The sequence below is a fragment of the Odontesthes bonariensis genome, chromosome 9 (genome assembly GCF_027942865.1).
Source record: "Odontesthes bonariensis isolate fOdoBon6 chromosome 9, fOdoBon6.hap1, whole genome shotgun sequence".
Lineage (NCBI taxonomy): Eukaryota > Metazoa > Chordata > Actinopteri > Atheriniformes > Atherinopsidae > Odontesthes > Odontesthes bonariensis.
This window is the reverse complement of record NC_134514.1, coordinates 1,614,811-1,640,530: the sequence shown is the minus strand read 5'-3', so window position 1 is coordinate 1,640,530 and position 25,720 is coordinate 1,614,811. Positions and strand designations below refer to the sequence as shown.

Here is a 25,720-nt window from a genome sequence, read left to right as displayed (position 1 = left end):
TTTTGGAAAAGCAAGAGTACATTGCTGCATCAGGGTTTCTATCTCTCCAGATGTCTCTCAGATTTAGATCCTTAATGAATTGATGAATAATTTTTCTGCTTTTGCTATGGGATGGGTTTGAATGTGATGATCTGTCTTTGTTGGGGTCAAGTGTACAATTAAAGTCCCCAGCAACAATGTATTGTCCATTAAGTGATGCTAAGGTCAGAAACAAGTTATTAAAGAAATTTGGGTCATCGTTATTTGGGGCATAAATATTAACAAAATTGAGACATTCTGTGTAAAGGGTACCTTGAATTATCAGAAATCTGCCACATTTGTCTGATATTACCTTAGTGACAATCAGTGGAATAGACCTATGGATGAGAGTCATGACCCCCCTCGCCTGAGAATTGAAAGGTGCCGAAAAAACTGTCCCCCGCCACCTCCTCCTTATTCTAGAATCCTCCTTCTTTGCCAAATGCGTTTCCTGTAGGAAAATGATATTAGACTGAATATCTTTTAATCTCCCCATTACTTGCTTTACTTTTTTGGGTTTTTGCAATCCCCTGCAGTTCCAGGAAGTGACTTTAATTGCTACCCCACTGGACATAATATTTCACTAGTAGTGGACTACTCATGATCAAGTAAAAAGGAATGACTTTGATCCGCCAAAACAACAATAAAGAACCCCTTGAACAACATACAAAAACCCGGAGTCCCAAAGCTTGGGACGCCCCCCCCCCCCCCCCAACTTGTACACTCCAGTAGACTCGATGACCACACCACACTCCCTGAGGAATGGTCAGGCGTCACTGTCCACTCGATCGCTAATAGGTGGTCTCGCCCTCCGCTTGTCAAATGAAAAATAACGAAATAAAACCAAACTATTATTCGTACCTTGTATAAAGGGAAGCAAAAATAAAAAACTACACATTCTTGACAGCACCATAATGGGTGACGGGAGTAAGAGAGTAAAGTGAAAAGTAATAAATAATTAAGAGAAAAAAAGTAAGAAACAAATACTAAGTAGTAAATAGATGGATCGGGTTATTTAGAAGTATTTGCCCAAGTAGTATCAGTTTTGTACATATATACCCAGATCCTCCCAGCTGCCTTATGGGAGATTGAGTTCATAACACGGCCAGACCTTAGAAAAAGCCCGGCCAAACTTTTACAATCTGCACCAGCTGTAACTCTAACAAACTTTTTTTTTTTTTTTTTTTTTTTAAGGTGCAACTATGAGACCCGCTAACCAAGTTGGACGTCTTAAGCTGAAACAGAGAGATTAACACGTACTTGATTGTCTGTTAAATGAGCGTTTTCAGACACTGTTTACATTAACTCCGACTGCCAACAGAAGCTAAGTTGTTATGCTAACCAGTATAGTAAAGAAATTAACCCATTACTCATCACGTCTTTCCTCCTGTTGAATGCTTCTGATGAAGTCCTCCACATCAGAAGGTTTATCAAAAGACCGTGTGTTGTCGTTGTGGGTTAACAGCAATTTTGCAGGAAACCGTATTCCATTTCTTATTCCCATGCTGCGAAGCCTCTGTCTCACGGCGTCAAAAGCCTTGTGCTTCTTGTGTATCCCAGACGCCAGGTCGGGGTAAAACCGAACTGCTCTGTCTTTGTAGAATATCTGCTTTTTGTTTCGGACCTCATTCAGAACCCTCATCTTGTCTCTGTCGTTCATAAACTTCATGATCAGTGTTCTTGGTGATGCAGACGCTCCACTTCTCGGACCCACACGATGTGCTCTCTCCAAGGTTAGTTTTGCGTTAGTTGAAGTTAAGCCGAGAGCCTGCGGAATCCAAGCCTCGAGGAAAGAGCAGGCATCATTTCCCTCCGCACCCTCTGGGAGGTTAACCAGCCTTAGGTTGGATCTTCTAGATCTTGCTTCGAGGTCGACAATCTTGTCCTCCATAACTTTATTTTTATCCTCGAGGTTGCGTACCCTGGCCACGAGGCTGCTAACAGCATCCTCTGTCTCAGATATGCGGGTCTCTGCATTCTTAACGCGTTCCAAGCACTCACCAACGTCTTTCCTCACTCCGTCAATTGCTGACAGGACTCCATCAAACCTGGTGCAGAAGTCAGTTTTTAAGTCTCTGATAGCTTCAAGGATAGGCTGAGTGGTTGTTCCTCCAACTTCGTCAACGTTAGCATTATTCTCCGCCATTGGGCTAGCGTTAGCTGTAGCCGAACCACTTTGTTTAGCCGGAGTGAATTCTATTTTAGGCTGTGAAGGTTTGCCGCGACCTTTACCTCTGCCTTGCGAAGCTGCCATCAAGGAGTTTATAGCCACTATTCTGCTTCCTGTAGGTGTCAAACAGTTTAGTTTATTGCAGTAAATTTGTCCGAATTTTACGGAGGGACGAGACAACCATCCACCTAGCACGCCATCAAACCGGAAGAATCGTTAAGTGCTTTTCAATGCATTTTCCCATTGGATTGTGGGTATTTTGAAACTTCCCCTCACTATCAGTTTAAAGGAGAAAAGCAGATCAGATTTATAACATGAAGCTGTTATAACAGGGCAGCCATCTTGGCTCTGCCCTCATAATCAGTCTTAGAACAGAGCAGGCTAACAAGGCGTTGCCCCGGTAACAGGAGCAGGTGCGGCTCGTCTGTGTCTCTGACATGTACGCTCACTATGGCTTCTTAAAATTGCACTATAATTTTGACTGCAGTCGACTGTCTCGAACAAACGGTCGCTGTTCGAAAAGTAAAAGTCGTGTCCAAATAATTCTTGAACCATCAGCGCCCCAAGAGACGGCAGAAGCCAGCGGTCTAATTTTCATTCGGCTACTATGTGTGGCTCGTTTCTTATGGCAGTTTTAAAATCATTTTTCTCATGAATTTTTATGACTTTAGGCCTTTATGATGGAAATGGAGAGGCAACCTCTGGGCTCAGAGGCAATTTGTAAGAAATATGTGTGGCAGAGCTCAATGAGTGTGACTTTGGGTGAAAGAGGACAAAAATACAAAAAGGTGAGGCAGTCGGTAATTAAAACCAGGTGTGACACAGAAGCTGTAAAACTGACAGGAGGGAACTAAAGAAGGAGGATCTGCCACAGTAAAACAGTAAATGGTGAGACAGAAAACATCCAAAAACCAAAAACCCACCAACCATGACACGCTCTTCATTACTTTAAAACTCCAACAAGGTGTAATGCTGCGTGAAATGTAAACAGGATGCAAGGATTCCCATTTAAGTCCCACAGAACAGAGAAAACCTGAGCAGAGCAGCTGCTGGGCCTCTGGCAGAGGAAGGCTGTCCCATTCCTGTCTGATGGAGGATTCCTGGCTCTTTGTTGTGTGTTCAGTGTTTTCAGCTCAGTCTGCTACTACCAAGCCAGGCTGATGGAACAGATGCAGGATGTGTAAAACAGTTTAAAACTGATTTAAATGCTTTTCATTTAACACCAGCATGTTTCAGCTTGTTAGCATTAATGCAACAGGAGATAGATGGGGTCATCTGACCCACAGCATCAGCCAAAAAAGAACAAACATCTAATTACAAGGATGTTATGAATGTTTAAAAGAATAAAACCAAATGTGGTGACTGTTTATAAAAAATACAGTAACACCCAGCTGCTCATTCAGGCCTGGAATTAGATCCAAAAGTCTCTCTAAAGAATGGACAACAATATGGTGTCATATTCTTCGCGAGAGTTTGAACCCACATGCAGATTACACTCGGAAGACGGGAGAAGGTTAACAGTCTTTATTAGCAAAAACCTGGAAGCAGGAATAACAGGCGTCCTGATGACTTGGAGTTAGAACCGGGCTGGCGTCCTGATGACTTGGAGGTAGAACCGGACTTGGCGTCTTGGTAGCTTGGTAGATAGCAAAGCGAGCATCTGGAAGGTTTCCCTCTTGGTGTGCAAGGATCACCTGGAACAAGGTAAGTAACAAAGTTTGATTTTAAGGTGGTTAGAGTTTAGCCTAGAGGTAACGAACGTACCATAGGAGTCAACACTCTGACGGTGAGTTCCTGGCAGCAGCTTCTCCTTTATGCTGTCCACTGATGAGCTCTGATGGAGAACACCTGCCCAGGAACCCAGCAGGAGACCAGACGCCATCTTCAGGGTAGACAAGGAAGCAGCAGCCAAGGACAAAACAGAAAACAGCCAGAACCCTGACATCACCCCCCCCTCAACGGCTGCCTCCTGGCGGCCGAGAAGAGGTGGACGGGAGCGAAGCCAGATAGTCCGTGATGAGGGAGGAATCACAAATGAAAGAGCGGGGAACCCAAGATCGGTCCCAATCAACCAGATATTGCCATCCACGCCCTCGCCGACGGGAGTCCACGATTCGCCGGACTGAATCTACCGGATGCCCCTCAAAATCTTGGGCGGGAGGAGGGGGCTTGGCCGGAGGGCACAAAGGGCTGATTTGGACTGGTTTAAGCTGTGATACATGAAACGTAGGGTGAATGCGAAGGTTGGCTGGTAAACTGAGACGGACTGCAGTGGGACAGATGATGGAGGTTATCTCGTAGGGACCAATAAAGCGAGGTGATAATTTCTTGGACATAGACTTCAATGGGATGTCCCTAGTGGAGAGCCAAACCTTCTGACCGACAGAATACTGAGGAGCGAGTGTCCGTTTCTTGTTGGCAAATCTTTGATTTTGTTTGACTGTGTGTTGAAGCGCGAGGATAGTGTTAGACCAGATGCGTTTACAACGACAGATATGGTGGTGAACAGAGGTGACAGAGATACTTCTTTCATCCGAAGGGAAAAGAGGTGGCTGATAACCAGTGATGCCGGTAACGCGTTAATAAGTAACGCGTTACTGTAGTCGGACTACTTTTTTCAGTAACGAGTAGTCTAACGCAACTACTATTTCAAAACTAGTAGTCAGATTGAAGTTACTTATCTAAAACATCGTGCGTTACTATTTCTGCATTTCAGGGGAACATATATTTGACTTTTGTCAACATATATTCACGATTATTACAACCATACATTTGTATTGAAATAATTTGGGATAATTTTGTTTTCTTATGAGTTATATCAGTGTCCGCGACGGGAGCGGGGTTCGCCTGAAGTCACTCGTTATTTTACATGATCTGTCCCACTAAAATGTTAAACACCAGCGATATCATTTGTTACATTTTACTCACTTTCCCTAATCATTTTAAATAAATACACCAATCTAAACCACAGTTTTCATCAGTGCCTGTCACAGACGATAGTTGATGGGTTTAGCTATTCGTGCTAACTTTATAACATATAGCCTACGTTTCAGGCAGTGCTATGGAGAGGGCTAGCTAGTTACCTGGTTGCAATTGATGACTCAAAGATGACTTGTTAACGTCTTTGTACTGTATTACATCTTCTACGATATCTGAATGAGTGTACGGATGTTTATCTATATGTATACTTCGTCAGTTGTAGCTTTGGGTAATCCAGTAACAGCTGCAGTTGTAGGCGACTAGCACACAAACATTTCTGCAAAGCGACGGGTCTGACGATCAATCAGGTTTGTTTAAACTTTTATTGGTCAACGAGTGGATACAGCAAGATAAACGTGACATTTTTCGGTCAAAAACTTGACTGTCATACTGGCTTGGGCCCATAATTATCAGCAGGTCATATTGTTATGACCGTCCGTTTGTCTGCATCGCTGCGAGTGAATGACTGATGTTTTGTAAAACCACTCCTTGCTGCTCTGATGCGGGACAACTACAGGTTCATTAATATGTTCAATATAACTTAAGTGTTACCGTAATTCATATGGATAGATGCAAGAATGTCTATTGTATTTAGTTTTTTTTAAAAGAAGTGTTTATGTTAAATTGAGTCAAGAAACGCTACTTTATTTTTTATAAGAAGTATTTAAGTTAGATTTAATGAAGTCAAAAAAGCATTTAATTTGTAATAAGTATTTCAGTTAAATGAAGTGAAGAAAGAGTATTTTGATTTTTTTTTATACTGTTTTTGTTTCATAAAACCACTTCTTGCTGCTCTAATGTTAGACAACTACAGGTTCAAGGGATGTTCAATATAGGTATTATGTATTACTTTTTTTCGTAAGAGGTTTTTTATATTTTAAGTAAAGTCAAGAAAGACTGTCTTATTTTTTTTTTTTATTTAAAAAACATGTAAGCCTATTTCAAGAAAAAGTTTGCAAATGCCAGTGTTATTTTTGATGTTCCGGTTAAAATACATGTCAATAAAGTGAGTATTGGCAGAACTGGTAGTCATTTTCATGTTATAGGGGCGGGGAATCAGCCTCTGCTGAAAGTAACTAAAAGTAATCTAACTTAGTTACTTTTGAAAGCAAGTAGTCAGTAACTTAACTAAGTTACTTTTTAAAGAAGTAGTCAGTAGTCAGATTACTGTTTCAAAGTAACTATGGCAACACTGCTGATAACCCAGAGAGACTACAAAGGGAGATAGTCCTGTGGCGGCAGAGACATGGGAATTGTGCGCATACTCCACCCAGGGTAAAAACTTACTCCAATCAGAGGGGTTAGACGATGTGAAGCAGCGGAGGGTGGATTCCAGTTCTTGATTCATGCGTTCTGTGATACCATTGGTCTGAGGGTGATAACCTGAAGACAAGGAAACCTTGGGATCGAGAGCAAGACAGAACTGTTTCCAGACCTGAGAGGTGAACTGAGGACCACGGTCCGAGAGGATCTCCAGAGGAATACCATGAAGCCGGAAGGCGTGTTTTACAAGCAGTTGCGCTGTCTGAAACGCTGACGGAAGTTTTCTGAGGGGAACAAGATGACAGGCTTTAGAGAAACGATCGATGATTGTGAGAATAGTGGTCATACCTTGAGAAGGTGGTAATCCAGTGACAAAGTCCAGAGCAATGTGTGACCACGACCGTTTAGGAATGGGGAGAGGTTGCAGTAATCCGGAGGGAGGTTTATGTGAAGGTTTGTTTCGGGCACAAATGGAGCAGGCTTGAACATACTCCCTAACATCTCTGTGCAGAGATGGCCACCAATAGTGTCGGGAGATCAGAGCTATGGAGCGACTAGTTCCTGGATGGGCGGAGAACTTGGATGAATGAAACCAGTGGATAAGGCGGGAGCGAACCGTGGAGGGAACATAAGTCCTGTTGGGAGGACCTGAACCCGGATCTGGCTCGTCCTTCTGGGCTTGCAGGACCTGGTTCTCGATTTCCCAGGTTAATGAGCCAATTATATAACTGGGTGGAATAATGGTAGTGGGTTTATTGTCCGTCTCATCTGGGGAGTATTGACGAGATAAGGCATCTGGCTTGGTATTCTTAGTACCTGGGCGAAAAGTGATATGTAGGTTGAAGCGTGAAAAGAACAGGGACCAACGGGATTGCCTGGAATTTAGACGTTTGGCAGATGATATGCAAGATAAATTTTTATGATCAGTCCAAACCTGAACCGGGATCTCTGTGCCCTCCAACCAATGGCGCCACTCTTCTAAGGCCAGCTTGATCGCCAACAGTTCACGATCTCCAACGTCATAGTTTCTCTCTGTGGAAGACAGTTTACGAGAGAAAAAGGCACAGGGGTGGAGCTTACCATCTTGATCAGAGCGCTGAGAAAGAACTGCTCCCACCCCGGTGTCCGAGGCATCCACTTCTAGAATAAATTGTTTCTCCGGAGCTGGGTGAGTGAGGATGGGAGCCTGGGAGAACCTGTTCTTGAGAATTTGGAATGCCGTATCAGCCTCTGGTGTCCAGGTAAAGGTTCTCTTAGTAGATGTGAGTGCAGATAAGGGTGCGGCTACTTGGCTATAGTTCCGAATAAAACGGCGGTAAAAATTGGCAAAGCCCAAGAAGCGCTGGAGCTACTTACGATTGTCTGGGATGGGCCAGTCCAGAACCGCCTTGATCTTGTCAGGATCCGAACCCACCTTCCCACTCTCTAGAATGTAACCCAGAAATGTAACTGAAGGCTTATGGAAGACACATTTCTCGGCCTTTACAAACAGTCTGTTTTCTAGGAGACGTTGAAGCACCAAACGTACATGACGGCGATGTTCTGAGAGTGTCTTTGAGTAGATGAGGATGTCATCCAAGTAGACGAAAACAAAGACGTTCAAAAAATCCTGAAGGACATCATTTATCAGTGCTTGGAATACAGCTGGGGCATTACACAATCCAAAGGGCATCACAAGATATTCGAAATGTCCTATAGGGGTCTTAAAGGCCATTTTCCACTCATCACCCTGGCGAATACGAACGAGATGATAAGCGTTGCGAAGATCTAACTTGGTGAAGATGGTGGAATCTTGAACGGGTTTGAAAGCAGATGAGATGAGTGGTAATGAATATTTGTTCTTTACAGTGATCTGATTTAACCCACGATAGTCTATTCAGGGGCGTAGTGAACCATCCTTCTTCCCCACAAAAAAGAATCCTGCACCTAGTGGCGAAGTAGAGTGACGTATGATTCCAGCTGCTAGGGATTCATTAATATAAGTCTCCATGGTAATTCTTTCTGAACGAGACAGGTTGTAGAGCCTGCTAGAGGGAAGTGGAGCACCGGACAGCAGTTCAATGGCGCAGTCATAAGGACGGTGAGGTGGTAAAGACAGGGCCTTAGTCTTGCAAAAGACAGATCTCAGATCATGATATTCCTTAGGAACAAGGGACAGGTCTAATGGATCTGGTTCTTGGGATGACAACGATGGTTGACTTGTCGGGATAGCAGATAATAAGCAAGAGGAGAGACACTTAGTAGACCAGGCAACAATGCTTAACTTGGACCAATCTAGGTGAGGGTTATGTTGTCTTAGCCAATCAAACCCCAGAACTAAGTCCGACTTCTTAATAGGGAAAACGAAAAAGGTGGTTAGCTCCCTATGGTTACCAGAAATAATCACTTCCAGGGGCCTAGTTTGATGTGTGACCATGGGCAGGGTTCTTCCGTCCAATGCTGTTACATGAAGCGGAGAGTTAAGAGGTTTTATGGCTATCTTAGCTCGAGTGACGAAATCTTGGTCAATCAAATTCTTATCACAACCAGAGTCAATTAAGGCAGAAAGGTTGTAACGTGGCAATTAGTTAAAATGGCTGCTGGCAAACTTAAGCGTGAGGAACCAGACTCCTGAGTATGGTCCACCGGTCTCCCCACTACAATTGGCGGACCCCCCCTTTTGGCCGAATCGGACATTTAAGTAAATAATGCTCGGAAGAACCACAGTAGAAACACTGGTTCTGTTCCCTGCGTTGCTGCCTTTCTTCTTGACTTAGCGATGTGCGACCAATCTGCATAGGTTCGGGCTCGGAGACAGGTGAGTTACAGTAAGGCCGCGACCTGGTAACAGGTGGAGACGGAAAAAAGGCTCTGGAAACCGGCCTATCTAATTTAGCTCGTCTTCTCTCTCTGATTCGGTTGTCGATTCTAGTAGCTAAAGAGATAAACTCGTCCAACGTCTTGGGTTCCTCTAATCTAGATAATTCATCCTTTAAAGATACATCCAGAGCTTGGTAAAAGACTGCTTTCAAAGCCTTAGCGTCCCAACCAGAAGCTGCTGCCAACGTGCGGAATTCTATGGCGAACTCAGTGATAGGTCTACCCTTCTGCCTAAGTGCCCATAATCTACGTGACTCATTAGCCCCATCTATCTCTGGCGAAAAAGTACGTTTAAATTCTGCATTGAAATCATTAAAAGAACAACCAAAGTTATTTATGTCAGTAAACCAGGCCTCCGCCCATTTCAATGCTTCGCCAGTTAGTAAATTTATCATAAATGAAATCTTAGCCTGGTCATGGGGAAAGGACCAAGGTGACCGGTTAAATACGAGAGAGCATTGGAGCAGAAAACCCCCACAACTACCGGTCTCACCGGAAAATTTTTCAGGAATGGGGGAGGTGACGTCACGGGGAGGTGGAGTCTGCTGTTGGGGGCTGGCGAGCGAGCCCCCTGGCGGCCCAGAGGAATCTCCAGACTGCTTCTGCTGGAGGAGTCCTGCGATGTGCCGTAGCTGCTGAGAGTCGCTTTGCTGTTGATCCATGAGACGTTTGAGAATGGCTTCATGAGACTGAAGTCGCTGTTGCTGGTCCGAGATCGCTCTTCTGAGTGCGTCTGCTGGGTCTGATTGGTCAGAGTGTTCTGTCATGTTCTTCGCGAGAGTTTGAACCCACATGCAGATTACACTCGGAAGACGGGAGAAGGTTAACAGTCTTTATTAGCAAAAACCTGGAAGCAGGAATAACAGGCGTCCTGATGACTTGGAGTTAGAACCGGGCTGGCGTCCTGATGACTTGGAGGTAGAACCGGACTTGGCGTCTTGGTAGCTTGGTAGATAGCAAAGCGAGCGTCTGGAAGGTTTCCCTCTTGGTGTGCAAGGATCACCTGGAACAAGGTAAGTAACAAAGTTTGATTTTAAGGTGGTTAGAGTTTAGCCTAGAGGTAACGAACGTACCATAGGAGTCAACACTCTGACGGTGAGTTCCTGGCAGCAGCTTCTCCTTTATGCTGTCCACTGATGAGCTCTGATGGAGAACACCTGCCCAGGAACACAGCAGGAGACCAGACGCCATCTTCAGGGGAGACAAGGAAGCAGCAGCCAAGGACAAAACAGAAAACAGCCAGAACCCTGACATATGGAGGTATCAATGGATGTGTACCAGCTCACAGAAGTGCAGCGAGTTTGGCTGGAAAAGCCTGATTAGGTGCTTTATTACACCCTCCCAGAAATCTCACTATGACAATAACTCCTGAGTCTGCTGGGGGAACTGTGGAAATCTAAATGCAAACCATTATCATATTTTCTGGGACTGCCCGGTCATGAAGGACTATTGGAAAAAGATACACAACGCCCTACAGGACATCTTCAAATGCGAAATACCCCTCGAAATTAAGACTATGTTTTTCGGACACATACCTGAGGGATGGCTGAAAAGAGATAAGCACCTTATAAATATCCTGCTAACGGCTTGTAAAAAGAATATTACCAGGAAATGGCTATCACAAGAGAGCCCAACTGTTAACATATGGATGGACATATATAAAATGGAGAGAACAACAGCATTTGTTAATCTTAAACTGGAGAAATTCGCCTCATATTGGGAAAACTGGGTCGACTATGTCACGCCCCGTAGGCCTGATTTTAGTTTTACAAATCAGTAACTATGCCATATAAAAAGGATCACTCCCCACTTTGTACATATTCTTGTGTTTTTTTGTTGTTGTTTGGTTCTTTTTTTTTTTTTTTATCGTTTAGACATAAAACAAGAATACTACTTTGGCATTTAGGACAAACAAGAGATGCAAGATGTATGCACATGTACCAGATGTGAATGTTTGTTTCTGAATGTCAATAAAAAAAAAAACTAAAAAACAAACAAACAAAAGTCTCTCTTTGGTTGTAGTACAAACAAAAACAGGAGTGAAATACATTCTTCTTACTTTGAGGGACTCCAGAGATCCGCTGGAGGGCCCTCAGGTTACCATCGAAGTATCAAGAAAGGTGTTCTTCTCTTGGTTCAGAAAGAAAGAAACACCAGAACCTGCAGAGAATGCTCTGACGTTAGAACGTCCTGGTTCTAATCCTGGTCAGGTTAAAGGTTTGAACCCTCAGTGACCAGCGACGCTGTGTGTGTCGGTTAATGTGACACATTCAGGGGTGTCGGATTAATTTCGGAAGAAATTATTCAGATTTTCTCAGTTTTAAAGCTTAAATACCAACCACCTCTCAAATATGAGGACTTCAAAACATCAGCTTGTAAAATCTGTACATCATCTGATCATGTGACGGAGGAAAAGTTTGGCATCCCATCATGTTTGGATGCACGCCTCTGGTGTTTGGCAGTTCATGAGGGTCAGATGCACAGAAGCAATTATAAAAACTGATGAGATAATGTTATCGGGCTCAGAGAGAAAAGATCTGAGATGAGACTACAGCTAAAGTGGAGCATTACCCATGATTCCCTGCAGCGGGACGTGTCGAAGCGTCCCCCCACATGGCCGACTGCTGCGGGAACGGGAGCGAGGAATGAAAATAAGTGAGATAAGAGCTTTAACAGGCCGTCTGCCTGCCGTCTGCTGGTTCAGTTTCACAGGAAGAGCACAGTTGCACGTGCAGGATACATGAAGGTGTTTGGGTTTGACCCACACGAGTGTTTCCTAGGGAAAAGTCAAGAGGAAGCAGGTTCAGCAGCAGGAGGAGAACCTAAAGCTGAGTCTGAGTTAGGTGCAGAGTCAGCGTTTATTTTATATTTTAAAAGGTTTGAAGAACGAAAACAGTAACATTAATGACACCAACTTGGTAATGACGAGTTCCTGAAAGGGCTTCCATCTGCCCAGGATTAACCTGGAAGAGTCTTAAAGCGAGAATCTGAACTTAATAATTAGAACTTTCTACATCCAGGTGACATGTGTTGGGGGGGGGCTTCCCATGAAGCAGGAGGAATCTCTGGGCTAACAGGACTGTGAAGGCTAATGCCTGTCTCATAGCAACAGGGCCGCCAGTGTCGGGTAGGATGCCAGAAATGGCGGATAATGGACTGGGAGGGATGGCATGACTTCTATTGTTGCATCGAAAACACTTCTAAAAAGCCACGACCAGAACAAATGAATGTGACTGGTCACCCAATGGTATCGCCTTACGTCAGCGTCTGCTATGCCACCATTCTTCTCAGGAGACTAAAGGATGGTCTTTGGATTTTAGCCAGTTTCCAACCGCTGTTCTAATTAAACATATCCAACCTACAAGGGATTGTGGGAAAAGGTATCAGCCTGTAAAATCCTCTGTACCAGAGGTGAAAGATTTGCTTATCAAATATAGATGCTTTGATAAGAATGCTCAAATCGGTGAATCCAAGACCTCTTTAATGTTTCTATGGAGTGTCACAGGTGCTTAACCATCGAGTAGAACTTTAATAACTTCCTTTGTTGGTAGCTGGATGGGTAACCAAAGTGTGCCAAGCTGTTCCAACAGATTGAAAACGGCAGGTAGAGAGCTACCTGGGACTGAAGTGTAAAGGAGTGGATCGTCTGCGTAAAGTGAGACTTTATGTTTAGTATCTATAGTATAGTACCCTGGAAACGATGGTAATAATAATAAAAAGTAACGACCAATTATTATTATTATTATTATTATTATTATTATTATTATAAGACATTCTTCAGGAGTCTCTCCTTTATCTCTTTCCATTATGTTTAAAATGAATCTATTGTACATTTCCTGCTACAGTAGATAAAAATGCAAAATGCAACTAGTGATAAATGAAGAAGAAACAGAAGGAAAAACAATAAATTTCAATTCAATTCATTTTTATTTATATAGCGCCAAATACAACAAATGTCATCTCAAGGCACTTAGATAGTAAGTCCAATTCAAGCCAATTGGAATTCAATTCATTGTAATCATAATTATTCATAAAATAATCCAATTCGTTCATATAGAGCCAATTCAAAAAATATTTCCTAGCTAAGGAAACCAACAGATTGCACTGAAACTTTTTGTTTTTCGGTCCAATCTCCCGGCCTGAGCGTGCCTGAGGCGACTGTGGAGAGAAACGACTCCCTTTGAACAATCTGAGCACAAATTAGATGGATGGTGTTTATTTGTCTGGAGATGATGTGGACAGAACTGGTCCAAACTGTCTTTTCTCTGATAATTACACACTTAAATCTGATGTCAGAAGGTCACACAACTTTGTTAATGAACTGCTTTTCTCCCAGTTTGAATGGTTACAATTTTACTATCAGACTTTACTTTGATGGTTCAGTCGTTTATTAACTTGAAGTGTAAAGGAGTGGATCGTCTGCGTAAAGTGAGACTTTATGTTTAGTATCAGCTGGGGTTTCCTTGATCTAAATGTGTGTTATTTCACTTCAGACTCCAACATAACGCTTCTGTCTGATCTCTGCAGGCGTGTCACTGCAGCGGGAAGTCTCTCTGCCACTGTGACGGGGTCAAAGGCCAAAAGGTGAGTGCAGCTTGGCTTCGGCTTTTCTTTCAGGGCTGCCACGTAAAACCGGGTCAACGGGGGCGTTTCTTTGACTTTAATTGTGAAAACTGAGGTGCAAAAGAAACGCATTTACACTACAAAAAGAGTGTTTAAACCTTTCCGTAGATATCTGTTCAACGCCATGCATCGTTTTTAGGTCAGATGCAAAGCTGCTTTTGTTCCTACACTTTTGTTTTTCTGTTTATGTTGCATCTCTGACAGTTTAACTATGAACAAAGAAATGACTTCAGTCAGTTGTGTTAAGGAGAGACACTACAGGTGAATAGGGAAATATTTTAAAATAATAGATATAACGTCGAAACTTCCTCAGTTGATTACTTATACAAGTATGAAAAAAAAATGTATTACAAGTTTTAGAAATGTGTATGTTTAATTATGCAAATTAGGCATTATCTCATTAAATATGCGCACATTTGCATATATTTCCAGAAGATAGATCTGAACATATGATAAAGCCAGGTGCAAAATTCTTTTTCCATTTTGTTTACACACAAAATGAAAAGAAAATTACAGAGGGATTTCAGGATATCTGCTTTCATTTCCTAGGAAATCAAAATATACTGTCCATAGCCTAAAAAACATAAATTTTCGCCATATTCTTTTATTATAATGTCACATAAATCAGGCCAGGAATGATTTATCAACAAATTCTTCTGTAAATATCTTCAGAATACTGCTGAGTGTATAACTGGAAAGTTTGGTGTTAGTAGGTGCTCTATAGGCTGAGATATTGATACTGGAAAAATACAAAAAACTGATTTTGAGAATACGACATTTAAAGATTTAAATAGAGGAATTCATTTTGGTAAATTTGGGCGTACTGCTGTGATTAAACAAAATGTGATGAAATAAACATTTTAATTTATGTTTTGAAATAACACATATTGAAGGAGCAGACTGGCCCAAAATCTAAAAATTGACCACTGCATGAAATCCCTGTGTTTGCCGGCCGTGTCTCGCTTTAACAGATCATCTCCACCACATCGTGGTCAGTTTAACTGACAGTTAAGAGCTATATTCAGATATCTGAAGCCATCCGGATCAGGTTTGTGGAGGAGAATGTTGCCCATCCAGCTGTTTCTGGTATTGGTTTGTTTTTAAGGGGATTATTGATCATACGAAGGTTTTACATGAGAAATGTCTTAAGAATCCTGCTGAATCTTCAGGGTTTGAAGGGACTTCCATCAGGACATAACTCAGAGAGTCACCTGACCGCGGACAGGATGTGGGGCTGTTATGGGTGGCGAGCTTTAATAATCTCTCCAGCTGGAACCAGTTTGGGTTTTTATCTTTGTTTGTTTGTTTGTTTCTTCTTTAAATCACTCCACTCATCACATATTTGACGGTTTACGTCCGCGCTCAGACGGATGTGATGTGTCCTCCATAAATCCAGCCCTCTGTCTCCTCCATGTTTACCTGATTCCATCGCAGGCGGTCGGGATCACTTTCTGCCCAACGTGATTAGATTTCCCTTATCAGCGTTGTTGTGTCTCACAGAGTGGTTATCAGTTACCGTCTGTGTGGGTGTGTGCTGCCCTCCGGTGGTGAGCTGCTCTCACTGCAGGCGTTTCATGGCCTCGTCCTGCTCCAGAGTCTTTAACCCGGCGCATTTTTACGTTTTGAGATGTTTGTTTTTTTTAAATCAAATCAAATCAAATTTATTTATATAGCACATTTCATGTACAAACAGTTCAAAGTGCTTCACATAAAATAAAAGCATTGCAGCGGGGAGTGGAAGTATGGGGGAAATTTTGTGTCAAAAAAATTAATATAAATATGAACGAAATTATACATGTATATATAACTAATAAAAATATAAAAATGTGATCGAGATATATGTGAGTAAAAATGAATATAAATATGAACGAATTTATAAATGTATATATAATTAATATAAATATAAAAATGTGACACACAAATAAATGTATATATGTATATAAATATACATACATTTGTAAATATATTTTCGAGATTTTAAAGTAAATATGCTTGACTTTGTGTGTGCAGTCTGCATTTGTGGATCCATTGTTTGCTCTCGTGTCCATGGCGTAATTTTGACACACTCCTACTGTGTTGCACGATGCACGAACAAATGCATGCCGATTTGAATGTGAACAGCGGCACAGCCCTCTATTCACGGAGTCTCCACCAGATGGCAGTGTGGAAGGCACAGGGCAATGGCAGTGCCTAGCAGTCCAAGACAGGCTTTGGACGATCAATATGGAGTCGACAAGTGGAAAAACTGGATGGGTATGACTAGTAGTTTAATCATTTATAACTTTTCCTAAATCCCTTTGGCTAGGCAGAATAAAAGGTAAAATGTAATGTAATGTATACCCCGCGATTTTTTTTCTCATGCTTCGAAACCTGCAGCTTATAACATAGTGCAGCTGATGTTCATTGTGTGATATTTGTTATCTAAATGTTCAGAACATATGATCAATGACGCAGTCATTGATCACATGACATAGTAGCTCCGCTAGCATCAATAGCTATTCTGTTGTCGGAATGCTTTCTCCCACTGACCGAGAACCTGAATCGGAATCTATCAAAGATTCTCTAGGTTCTATCTACTCTGATTCTATCTACGTCAATGCTAGCTCCAGACCAGTCTTAATGAAGAATACCCTGGACTAATAAGTTTAATACATTTTACCTTTCATTCTGCCTAGCCAAAGGGATTTAGGAAAAGTGCACACTGCCATCTGGTGGAGACTCCGTGAATAGCGGGCTGTGCCGCTGTTCACATTCAAATCGGCGTGCATTTGTTTGTGCATCATGCAGCACAGTAGGAGTGTCAAAATTACGCCATGGACACGAGAGCAACAAATGGATCCACAAATGCAGACTGCCAGACTGCACACACAAAGTCAAGCATATTTATTTTAAAATCTCGAAAATATATTTACAAATGTATGTATATTTATATACATTTATATATTTATTTGTGTGTCACATTTTTATATTTATATTAATTATATATACATTTATAAATTCGTTTAAATTTATATTCATTTTTACTCACATATATCTCGATCACCTTTTTATATTTATATTAATTATATATACATTTATAAATTCGTTCATATTTATATTAATTTTTTTGACACAAAATTTCCCCCATATGGAAGAAGCATTAAAAATACATAAAAGAATATAAAGAGAAACAAATAAAATAATTTAAATGAATTTAAAAACCAGCAACAGTCCAGATAAGTTCAAAGATATCGTGCAGATTTCATGCATAGACACATGAGAACAGAAATGTTTTTAACCTGGATTTAAAAATGTCTCCATTTGGTGAAAGTTTAATCTCCACTGGCAGTTTGTTCCACTTGTTTGCAGCATAACAGCTAAATGCTGCTTCTCCATGTTTAGTCTGGACTCTGGACTGGACCAGCTGACCTGAGTCCTTGGATCTCAGAGCTCTGCTGGCTTTATATTCTTATATATTTTTATATTTATATAGTTTATATATTTTACATATATATCTTTATTAGGTTTTCAATATACAATCCAAGATCAATCTGAAAGGATACATTTCACCGATTTTTCCCCTTTTAGAACTCCCCCAACAAATAAAAAAAAAAAAAAAATAATAATAATAATAATAATAATAATAAAAGGGAACATTCAGAGGAGTCCAAACAGCACAAATACGTTATGACCACCACTACACTGAATCGTAGACACACTGGCTTCTCACAGAACTCTGACAGGATATATACACCAACATCTTAATTAGCACCAAGCATCCTAATCATTAATCATCTGGAGATGGAATGGAATCGATCAAAGAAAGAATGGGACTCCAAGTTTTATAGAATTTGTCAGAGCACCCCTAATACTGTACTGGATTTTTTCTAAGTATAGGAATAACATGAAGTCCTTTAGCCAAGAGTTAGGGGAGGGAGGATTCTTATCCTTCCAATGAAGTGAAATACGTCTACGAGCTCCCAAAGATAGATGGATGGATAGATAGATAGATAGATAGATAGATGGATGGATAGATGGATAGATAGATGGATAGATAGATAGATAGATAGATAGATAGATAGATAGATAGATAGATGGATGGATAGATAGATAGATGGATAGATAGATGGATGGATGGATAGATAGATAGATAGATAGATAGATAGATAGATAGATAGATAGATGGATGGATAGATAGATAGATGGATAGATAGATAGATGGATGGATGGATAGATAGATAGATGGATAGATAGATGGATAGATGGATAGATGGATAGATAGATAGATAGATAGATAGATAGATAGATGGAGAGATAGATAGATAGATAGATAGATAGAAGGATAGATAGATAGATGGATAGATGGATAGATAGATAGATAGATAGATAGATAGATAGATAGATAGATAGATAGATAGATAGATAGACAGATAAATACTTTCTTAATCCCAATTTGGTAAATTGTTGTGTTGCATCAGCATACAGTAAAGATATGAAAAAAATAAAAGTAGTAAAAAACAAGCAAATAGAATAGAATAAATATAAAATAAAATAAAATAAAAATAGTGAATAGGTAAAATAAAAAATAGTGAATAAATAAAATAAATAAAAATAGTGAATACAAAAGCAATACGATTATTTTCCCTGTTGGTGAAGAGTGTGAAATCTTCAGGCACACCAAAGATGGAGGTTAAAGGGCTCCGCTTTGAGATGTTTGAGTTTGTTTTTTCACACTTTCTGAATGGAGACTTTTCTTATCAGCGTCCCTTTAATGTCTCTTTTTGTCCTCATCTTTATCTTTCCGCCGCTGGGCTGGATTCTCCGGTGAAATGACCACAGTGTGTAGGTCTGAGTTCACCGAAGCCTGAAGCCTTTTGTCACTCTGATGGGCCCCAGGTGGGGCCCCCGGGACCACCCAGGTGGGAACTCTGTGATGGGTTCAGGAGACGCAGAGAAAGCCGGTTCCTCTCTGCTGAACGTGAAACGTCCGTCTGATGCGTCTGGCCTGCAGCCAGCAGGACGCACACACCTGAGCCCACCTGCCGGGGCTCAGCGCTCTGCTGCCCCCCGGTGGACAGGAGGGGAACTAAAGCAGATTGTTTGTGTTTCACAGACTGTGAAACACTTTAAAACAGGCCTGAAAACCTTTCTTTTTACCCAATGTTTTTCATGATCTCCCTCTAAATGCTCTGTTTTTATTTAGTTTTTGCATTTAAAGGACTCACTACTTTTACTGTCCCTGCTTTTGATCTTAATATTTGTCTTTTATCCCACTGTAGCACTTTGAGATTTTGTTGTAAGTGTAAATTGCGTTATAAAAAAAATATATTATTCTTATTATTATTATTATTATTATTATTATTATTATTAGTAGTAGTAGTAGTAGAAGTAGTAGTATTATTAAAGCTGTGTGCTTCTGTCGTCCACAGGGAGAGGCCGGTTACATCGGATACCCCGGGCTTCCTGGGGTGATGGGTTACCCTGGAAACGAGGGTAATCAAGGCTTGCATGGAGAAAAGGTAACGACCAATTATTATTATTATTATTAATATTATTATTATTTAGACATTCTTCAGGAGTCTCTCCTTTATCTCCTTCCATTATGTTCAAAATTAATCTTTTGTACATTTTCTGCTGCAGTAGATAAAAATGCAACTAATGATAAATGAAGATAAAAAAAGAAGAAGAAGTAACAGAAGAAAAAACAATAAATCTGAGCACAAATTGGATGGATGGTGTTTAATTTGACTTTACTTTGATGGTTCAGTCGTTTATTAACTTTTATTAAAGAAACTGAAGGAGTCACAGAGATGCAAACACCAAACTTACAGACTTCCAGTTAGGAAGGTTCTGAAACACGGATCGACTGTGTGAAACAGAATGCCACCCAGCATGGTCCTCTATTTTCTGACATTGTAGATGAAAAGTGAAGAAAATAATCTGAAGAGTTTTTAGTTTTTAGTTGGACTCATCTGAGAGAGCATCTCCTACCCTGAACTTCCCTCTGAGCCTGAACTCTGTCTCTGCACCGTCACCTCTGAATCTGACCGGTGGTTTCCTTCTATGTAGCTTATTGTTAGCTCATTGTTAGCTTTGATGTTAGCTTATTGTTAGCTCATTGTTAGCTTATTGTTAGCTTTGATGTTAGCTTTGATGTTAGCTTATTGTTAGCTTTGATGTTAGCTTTGATTTTAGCTTATTGTTAGCTTTGATGTTAGCTTTGATGTTAGCTTTGATGTTAGCTGTAATGTTAGCTTATCGTTAGCTTTGATGTTAGCTTATTGTTAGCTTATTGTTAGCTCATTGTTAGCTCATTGTTAGCTTATTGTTAGCTTTGATGTTAGCTTATTGTTAGCTTTGATGTTAGCTGTAATGTTAGCTTTGATGTTAGCTTTGATGTTAGCTTATTGTTAGCTTTGATGTTAGCTGTAATGTTAGTTTTGATGTTAGCTTTGATGTTAGCTTTGATGTTAGCTGTAATGTTAGCTCATTGTTAGCTTTGATGTTAGCTTATTGTTAGCTCATTGTTAGCTTATTGTTAGCTTTGATGTTAGCTTTGATGTTAGCTTATTGTTAGCTTTGATGTTAGCTGTAATGTTAGCTTTGATGTTAGCTTTGATGTTAGCTTTGATGTTAGCTTATTGTTAGCTTTGATGTTAGCTGTAATGTTAGTTTTGATGTTAGCTTTGATGTTAGCTGTAATGTTAGTTTTGATGTTAGTTTTGATGTTAGCTTATTGTTAGCTTTGATGTTAGCTGTAATGTTAGCTTATTGTTAGCTTTGATGTTAGCTTATTGTTAGCTTTGATGTTAGCTGTAATGTTAGCTTTGATGTTAGCTTTGATGTTAGCTTATTGTTAGCTTTGATGTTAGCTGTAATGTTAGTTTTGATGTTAGCTTTGATGTTAGCTGTAATGTTAGTTTTGATGTTAGTTTTGATAGCTTTGATGTTAGCTGTTATGTTATATATTTTTAAAAGCATCTGCTAAATACAGAAACATAAACATCCCACAGCTCTGAAGTTAGCATAGAAGGATGAAGTTTTTTTAAAATTTCAACATGTTTACACGACCTTTATCTGTAGGAAACGAACATGTTAGAAACACGTATGATCATAAGATCTTCTCTTTGGTTCTCAGGGTGATGGAGGAGCAGCAGGAGGCCGAGGACTGAAAGGCTCTCGGGTAAGATGATGGCCCCCAGAAATCTTTTACTTTATTTTATTTTATTTTAACGCTGTAATCTTCCTTGGAGCCACCAGGGGGTGACACCTCCTGAACTGAAAAGTCCTAACTTTAGCAGGATTTTCTTTGTTTTCTTTCTTTGTCCTTCTCTTTTGAAGGATCCTTCATATTTAGTGTCTTCATGTTTGTCTCTCTGACCCTCAGGGCGCTTCAGGGAGACCAGGTTTTCCAGGATCTCCAGGACTGCCGGTGAGAACCACAACATAACATTCAGAGAACAGATTTACATGTAAACCTTATCATTTGTGTTTGAATCTAATCATGTGTTTGAAATCAATTTAAAACTATATTCATAGAGATTCAACTAAAATATTAATCTGTAATTAGTTAACTGGTTTGAACTTTTATTTAATGGACACAAGATCAAGGAAATGATTCTCAGAATCTTTGACTTCTGAGTTTGTTGCTGAGTCAGATGCTGCATTTGCTTCTGAACACAGTGAAGCCGGTCAGAGGACTTTCTTTCAAATAAAGGTTGAAGCTGATTAACTCATTACAGATTTAAGTTTAGCTCTTGGATTACATGAAGGACTTTGCTTTCTATGTGATTTAACCCACTTTAATGATATATATCTTTTCTTAGGGACTCCCTGGACACGAGGGACGAATTGGCCAACCAGGCGTGCCAGGATGCAACGGAACGAAGGTGCGATGTGACACGTTTCTACAAACAGATCATCTGTTGAACAGGAAATGAAGACATTTCAACCTGAATGAAGCAGTTTTGTTCTTTTCCAGCGAATATCTGTGTCAATAACTACAAATGACATCATCTGCTATGGATAAAGAACTCAGAAATGTTTGATAAGCAGCTGAAATAAACCGAGTTTTTGCCAAACTTAGTTTAGGTTAATGAGCAGTTTGCTTCTCATGGAAATAATCTGTAGATGTTGGTGTTCGTACATCAGGGGGCGCTGCAGAAAAGGATGAAGGACAGCAACATCGGACATATTCCAGGCTTTCTAAGCTTTAGAAAGGGGTTGCACACTTTGGCCTTGGGGACCTCCATGACATCTAACTTTCTATGTTACTTTGAAGCCATTAGACTTTATTCCAGCTTTGGTACCTCAGCTCGTACTGTTTTAGGAGTTGAGCTGATTTACAGGGATGTTAGTCCATGCCATGGTGCTTATTCCAGAGGTGGAGGGTTAAAGGGACAGTTCGCCTCTTTTGACATGAAGCTGTATGACATCCCATTACAGCAACATCATTTCTGAACATCTTCTTACCCCCTGCTGCGTCCTGTAAGCAGAGTTCCTGCCTCGTTTTGGCGTTGATGAAAGTAGTTCCGGCTAGTTGGCTGGGGTTTAAAAAATAAAGCGTTTTGCTTCTCAGAACAATATGTGTTCAACAGAGTAATACATTTGCATCACAAAATGGTTCTCCAGGAAAAAGTCAAACCTCACAATCTCTTGGCCCTACTTTCTCTCCCTTCGTATAACTGCCTGCTGTGCAGACCGAGCAGCAAACACCGTAACAGGCGCGGCTGTCGGCAGGCGGCTGTGGGCAGGCGGCAGTGATACGGGTGGGTTTCGATCACTTGCTCAACAGCAGATGTTGATATTAGCAAAGAAGCTTAGAAAAACTTTCACTCGCAGACACACAAGGCTCTTTCCGTGCAGTTCCGTGTTGCCTCCCTTTCGGCTCACAGGTGATTAATGTAACTAATGTAGACAGAGATATAAACGTGCATCATCTGCATAGAAAAGCACAGCTGTAGTAGGTCTCCTAATATCCCGACTGATTCGATTCATTTACAGTAATTCAGAGTGCCACCGGGCCCAGAGCAGATTCCTGGGGTACACCACAACTATGTTTTATTACCAGATCAGTTTAATCCAATCAGAATCCTGGGAGGTTCAGCTGGTGAAATATTACTGTGACAGAATCAGGTGTTTCTCAGACCTGTAAAAAGTTTCCGGGCTGTTTTTCCTTCAACCCAACCACGACAGTAACATCACGACGCTCACACAAACTTTGCTAACTGATATCTTTCAGGGGGAGGTTGGTTACCCAGGGTTCCCTGGGCCTCGAGGACCCACCGCCCCACGAGTAAGTCACTTTGGATCGGTTCAGGCTAACATGGAACTGATTATCTGTGTTAGCACGAAGCTAACAGTGTTTGTGTGTTTCAGGGCCGGGAGGGGCCACGAGGAATGAAGGTGAGCCTCCACACCTGAAGGTACACCTGAAGGTAGCTGTCGGGTACTGAAGGTTTCCGATTCTCTGTTTCAGGGAGACTCGTTTCTTAACACTGTTGGGATCGAGATTAAAGGTGCACCAGGGCCACAAGGACCAGATGGAGAAATGGTGAGACACTTTGTTTACTTTGTAGATTAACTATGTCATTAACCACTGTCATAAATCTTCATTTCTGTCCTCTGACTGGCTGGTGTAAAGTGTCCTCTGACTGGCTGGTGTAAAGTGTCCTCTGATTGGCTGGTGTAAAGTGTCCTCTGATTGGCTGGTGTAAAGTGTCCTCTGATTGGCTGGTGTAAAGTGTCCTCTGATTGGCTGGTGTAAAGTGTCCTCTCAATGGCTGGTGTAAAGTGTCCTCTGATTGGCTGGTGTAAAGTGTCCTCTGATTGGCTGGTGTAAAGTGTCCTGTGACTGGCTGGTGTAAAGTGTCCTCTGACTGGCTGGTGTAAAGTGTCCTCTGATTGGCTGGTGTAAAGTGTCCTCTGATTGGCTGGTGTAAAGTGTCCTGTGACTGGCTGGTGTAAAGTGTCCTCTCATTGGCTGGTGTAAAGTGTCCTCTGATTGGCTGGTGTAAAGTGTCCTCTGATTGGCTGGTGTAAAGTGTCCTCTGATTGGTTGGTGTAAAGTGTCCTGTGACTGGCTGGTGTAAAGTGTCCTCTCATTGGCTGGTGTAAAGTGTCCTCTGATTGGCTGGTGTAAAGTGTCCTGTGACTGGCTGGTGTAAAGTGTCCTCTCATTGGCTGGTGTAAAGTGTCCTCTGATTGGCTGGTGTAAAGTGTCCTCTGACTGGCTGGTGTAAAGTGTCCTCTGATTGGCTGGTGTAAAGTGTCCTCTGATTGGCTGGTGTAAAGTGTCCTCTGACTGGCTGGTGGGTTGTCTTTCTTTCAGGGGACGAGAGGAGATGTAGGAGAATCAGGCCTTTCAGGACCACAAGGACCGGCCGGGCGTCCTGTAAGCATAAAATTTCAAACTTTATTCAAACAATTAAAGTGATCGAAGCTGCAGCTGGCTGACTGCTTTTTCTTTTCCAGGGTAGACCAGGGTTCCCAGGGACACCAGGAGAAAAGGTTAAAGTCTGAGCTGTATATTAACTCATGACATTAAGTTGATGAGGCAAACTTGAAATATTTTGGGTTCGTACCGTCTGTCATGAAATAAAATAAAAATAACATTTTATTTATATTTGATGTGGAACTATCCATCTTGTCCCAACTTATTTCTTATGTTGCTGCTGTAAGCCATCAGTCTGTAATCACAGCTGAACTCCCCCAGGTGTAAAAGGACTGATGCCGTCTTTGATCATGTGACTCCATTCAATCAATAAGTCCTGATGTAGCTCCGGTTTTGTTTCAGGGTCAGGAAGGTCCCAATCCCATGAGGATGGGTCCAGAAGGACCAAAGGTGGGCTCAGTTGTCCGTTTGTAGACCCTCAGTAATGTGCACTCTGATGTGATCAAACAATAAAGATGCATGCATACATACAAAGATACATAAACACTTTAAAACAGGCCTGAAAACCTTTCTTTTTACCCAATGTTTTTAATGATCTCCCTCTAAATGCTCTGTCCTGTTTCTATTTCGTTTTTGCATTTAAAGGACTCACTACTTTTATTTGTGTATTTGATAAGCATTTTACTGTCCCTGCTTTTGATCTTAATATTTGTCTTTTATCCCACTCTAGCACTTTGAGATTTTATTGTAAATGTAAAGTGCGTTATTAATAAAATTTATTATTATTATTATTACACGTGTTACGCCCTTCATCACCACCTTCGGCTGTGTCTGATTTTTAGGGTGATCGGGGGCCTCCGGGGATCCCGGGGCCGAAAGGAATCAAACTGTACGTGGAAGGCCCCAAAGAGCTGAAGGTGAGTCCCTCTGTGAGATGATGTGTGTTTCTGCCTCTCTGTGGCCTCTCTCCGGCCTCTCTGCGGCCTCTCTGCGGCCTCTCTGCGGCCTCTCTGCGGCCTCTCTCCGGCCTCTCTGCGGCCTCTCTGTGGCCTCTCTGCGGCCTCTCTGTGGCCTCTCTGCGGCCTCTCTGTGGCCTCTCTGTGGCCTCTCTGCGGCCTCTCTGTGGCCTCTCTCCGGCCTCTCTGCGGCCTCTCTGTGGCCTCTCTGTGGCCTCTCTGTGGCCTCTCTGCGGCCTCTCTGTGGCCTCTCTGCGGCCTCTCTGTGGCCTCTCTGTGGCCTCTCTGCGGCCTCTCTCCGGCCTCTCTGCGGCCTCTCTGCGGCCTCTCTGTGGCCTCTCTGCGGCCTCTCTGTGGCCTCTCTGCGGCCTCTCTGTGGCCTCTCTGCGGCCTCTCTGTGGCCTCTCTGCGGCCTCTCTGCGGCCTCTCTCCGGCCTCTCTGCGGCCTCTCTGTGGCCTCTCTGCGGCCTCTCTGTGGCC

The 25,720-nt window shown here is 41.7% G+C and overlaps 1 protein-coding gene across 1 annotated transcript in view; it reads left to right on the top strand.

Moving 5' to 3' along the window:
• The window catches only part of col4a3 (collagen, type IV, alpha 3), a 71,022-nt gene that overhangs the window by 5,154 nt on the left and 40,148 nt on the right, over nt 1-25,720 (top strand). Inside the window, exons 2-13 of the mRNA XM_075472726.1 lie at nt 13,817-13,873; nt 19,321-19,410; nt 21,030-21,074; nt 21,279-21,323; nt 21,718-21,780; nt 23,133-23,186; nt 23,270-23,296; nt 23,370-23,444; nt 24,222-24,284; nt 24,365-24,400; nt 24,687-24,734; nt 25,127-25,201. Of these exons, the coding sequence (XP_075328841.1) occupies nt 13,817-13,873; nt 19,321-19,410; nt 21,030-21,074; nt 21,279-21,323; nt 21,718-21,780; nt 23,133-23,186; nt 23,270-23,296; nt 23,370-23,444; nt 24,222-24,284; nt 24,365-24,400; nt 24,687-24,734; nt 25,127-25,201 (678 nt within the window). The remainder of the gene's footprint in view (nt 1-13,816; nt 13,874-19,320; nt 19,411-21,029; nt 21,075-21,278; nt 21,324-21,717; nt 21,781-23,132; nt 23,187-23,269; nt 23,297-23,369; nt 23,445-24,221; nt 24,285-24,364; nt 24,401-24,686; nt 24,735-25,126; nt 25,202-25,720) is intronic.